At 39.7% G+C, this 1980-nt stretch overlaps 1 protein-coding gene across 1 annotated transcript in view; it reads left to right on the top strand.

Moving 5' to 3' along the window:
- Positions 1-1383, top strand: part of HSPA8 (heat shock protein family A (Hsp70) member 8) — a 4405-nt gene extending 3022 nt beyond the window's left edge. The window contains exons 6-8 of the mRNA XM_004716276.2: positions 3-201; positions 452-684; positions 958-1383. Of these exons, the coding sequence (XP_004716333.1) occupies positions 3-201; positions 452-684; positions 958-1143 (618 nt within the window). The 3' untranslated portion in view covers positions 1144-1383. The remainder of the gene's footprint in view (positions 1-2; positions 202-451; positions 685-957) is intronic.
- The last annotated feature ends 597 nt before the right edge of the window (positions 1384-1980 follow it).

Consider the following 1980-nt stretch of genomic DNA (forward strand, 5'->3'; position numbering starts at 1 on the left):
AGGTTTATGAAGGTGAACGTGCAATGACCAAGGATAACAACCTACTTGGGAAATTTGAGCTCACTGGCATACCTCCTGCACCACGTGGTGTTCCTCAGATTGAAGTCACTTTTGATATTGATGCCAATGGCATTCTCAATGTATCTGCTGTGGATAAGAGTACTGGAAAAGAAAACAAGATTACCATCACCAATGATAAGGGTAAGGTGGCACTGCCCCTTGGATGTCTGGTCTTTTAAGTTTTCCTGGCATAGTTACACTGCCCTTTAGTCTCGTCCAGAGCTTAAACACTGGTATAGATGGGATTATTTCTCACCATTGTATTTAGTGCATGCTAAATACCTAACCACACTGAATACCTAACTGTAGCATGTGCTATGACTTTTTTATCTTAAAGAGGGTAAGTAGGTATTTAAGGGCCTTTTAAAAAGCTCCTTATGTACTTGAATAGGTCGTCTGAGTAAAGAAGATATTGAACGGATGGTCCAGGAAGCCGAAAAGTACAAAGCTGAAGATGAGAAGCAGCGGGATAAGGTGTCCTCTAAGAATTCACTTGAATCTTATGCATTTAACATGAAAGCAACTGTTGAGGATGAAAAGCTGCAAGGGAAGATCAATGATGAAGACAAACAGAAGATTCTTGACAAGTGTAATGAAATTATCAACTGGCTTGATAAGAATCAGGTTTGTTGCAAAGCATTTATGCTATATTATAGGTGCTCTGAACTGTTAGGCTTCACAATCAGTTTGTATAAGGTCACAATGATGAATGGTCCAAAACATTCGCGGTTTCCACCAGAATGACTTGTGTTGGCTTCCTTCCTTGGATGTCTGAGTGACCCCAGGCTTTAGAATGATTTGGGGGGTGGGGGATCACTACTCAGGCACATCTTTTATTGGGAAGTAGCCGCTGTATTAAGGAGCCTTTGACAACCAAATACACACTTTTCTCCCCAGACTGCAGAGAAAGAGGAATTTGAACATCAGCAGAAAGAGCTGGAGAAAGTCTGCAACCCCATCATCACCAAGCTGTACCAGAGTGCTGGAGGCATGCCTGGAGGGATGCCGGGAGGCTTCCCTGGTGGTGGAGCTCCTCCATCTGGTGGTGCTTCATCTGGACCCACCATTGAAGAGGTTGATTAACCAAGTAATGCGAATAGAAACTGCATTGTTCCACATTTAAAGATCCAAGGACCTAAATTTGTAGCACATTGACCCAGCAGTAAGGAGTTAAAGCTGCTATACTAAATTTCTGGGCATTCTCAGTACTTGAACAATACAGTATGCATAGGGAAAGACATCAAGTCAACATTGCACTTTATTAGTACTGTTATTGTAAGTGGAAAATGCAATGCCTTGAAAATAAAGCTGTATTTAAATTGGCAATACCACGTGTCATTCCATGATTTAAAAATTCAGACCTTGCTAGTCATTAGTATTGGAAGCTTTATCTTTTGACCAAAAATGGTATCAGTATCAGGAAAGGCTTTTATACTAAAACTGTAAGGTAGAATTAAAAAAAAAAAAATAGATGGCAGCAATGATTTGCTAAAGGAAATGGTGATGGGTTGTCGAAATGGGAAAGTTGGAAGTTTCTAATATGCTTTATTAGAATTGTTCGTTTATGGGTAGTGAAAAAGATTAGCCTTCTAACAACGGGAATTCTTCAGCCTTCTGTATTTTTTTGTTTATTTCTTTAAAAGCCTGTTTAGAAACCTCAGTGGTGTGGTGATTTACAAAGAATACCAGAATACACCCTCAAATTTGCATCTGTCCCTGTAGGATTAACTGAGTACTCAATGAATGGTGGGATTGGTTTAGCATTAGCACTTCTGAGACAGGGTTTGTGCACAACTATTTGTAGGGTTTTTAAGTAAGGGAATATGATAAAGGGCAGCCCACTCTGGATTAGGGTAGCTCCTAGATAGTTTACTGAATTAAATTTGAAGTAAAGTTTTGTTAGTTTGGAGGTGTGAACAT

This window comes from Echinops telfairi, unplaced genomic scaffold (genome assembly GCF_000313985.2).
Source record: "Echinops telfairi isolate 266 unplaced genomic scaffold, ASM31398v2 ScPeMD7_5167;HRSCAF=5991, whole genome shotgun sequence".
Taxonomy (NCBI): Eukaryota; Metazoa; Chordata; class Mammalia; order Afrosoricida; family Tenrecidae; genus Echinops; species Echinops telfairi.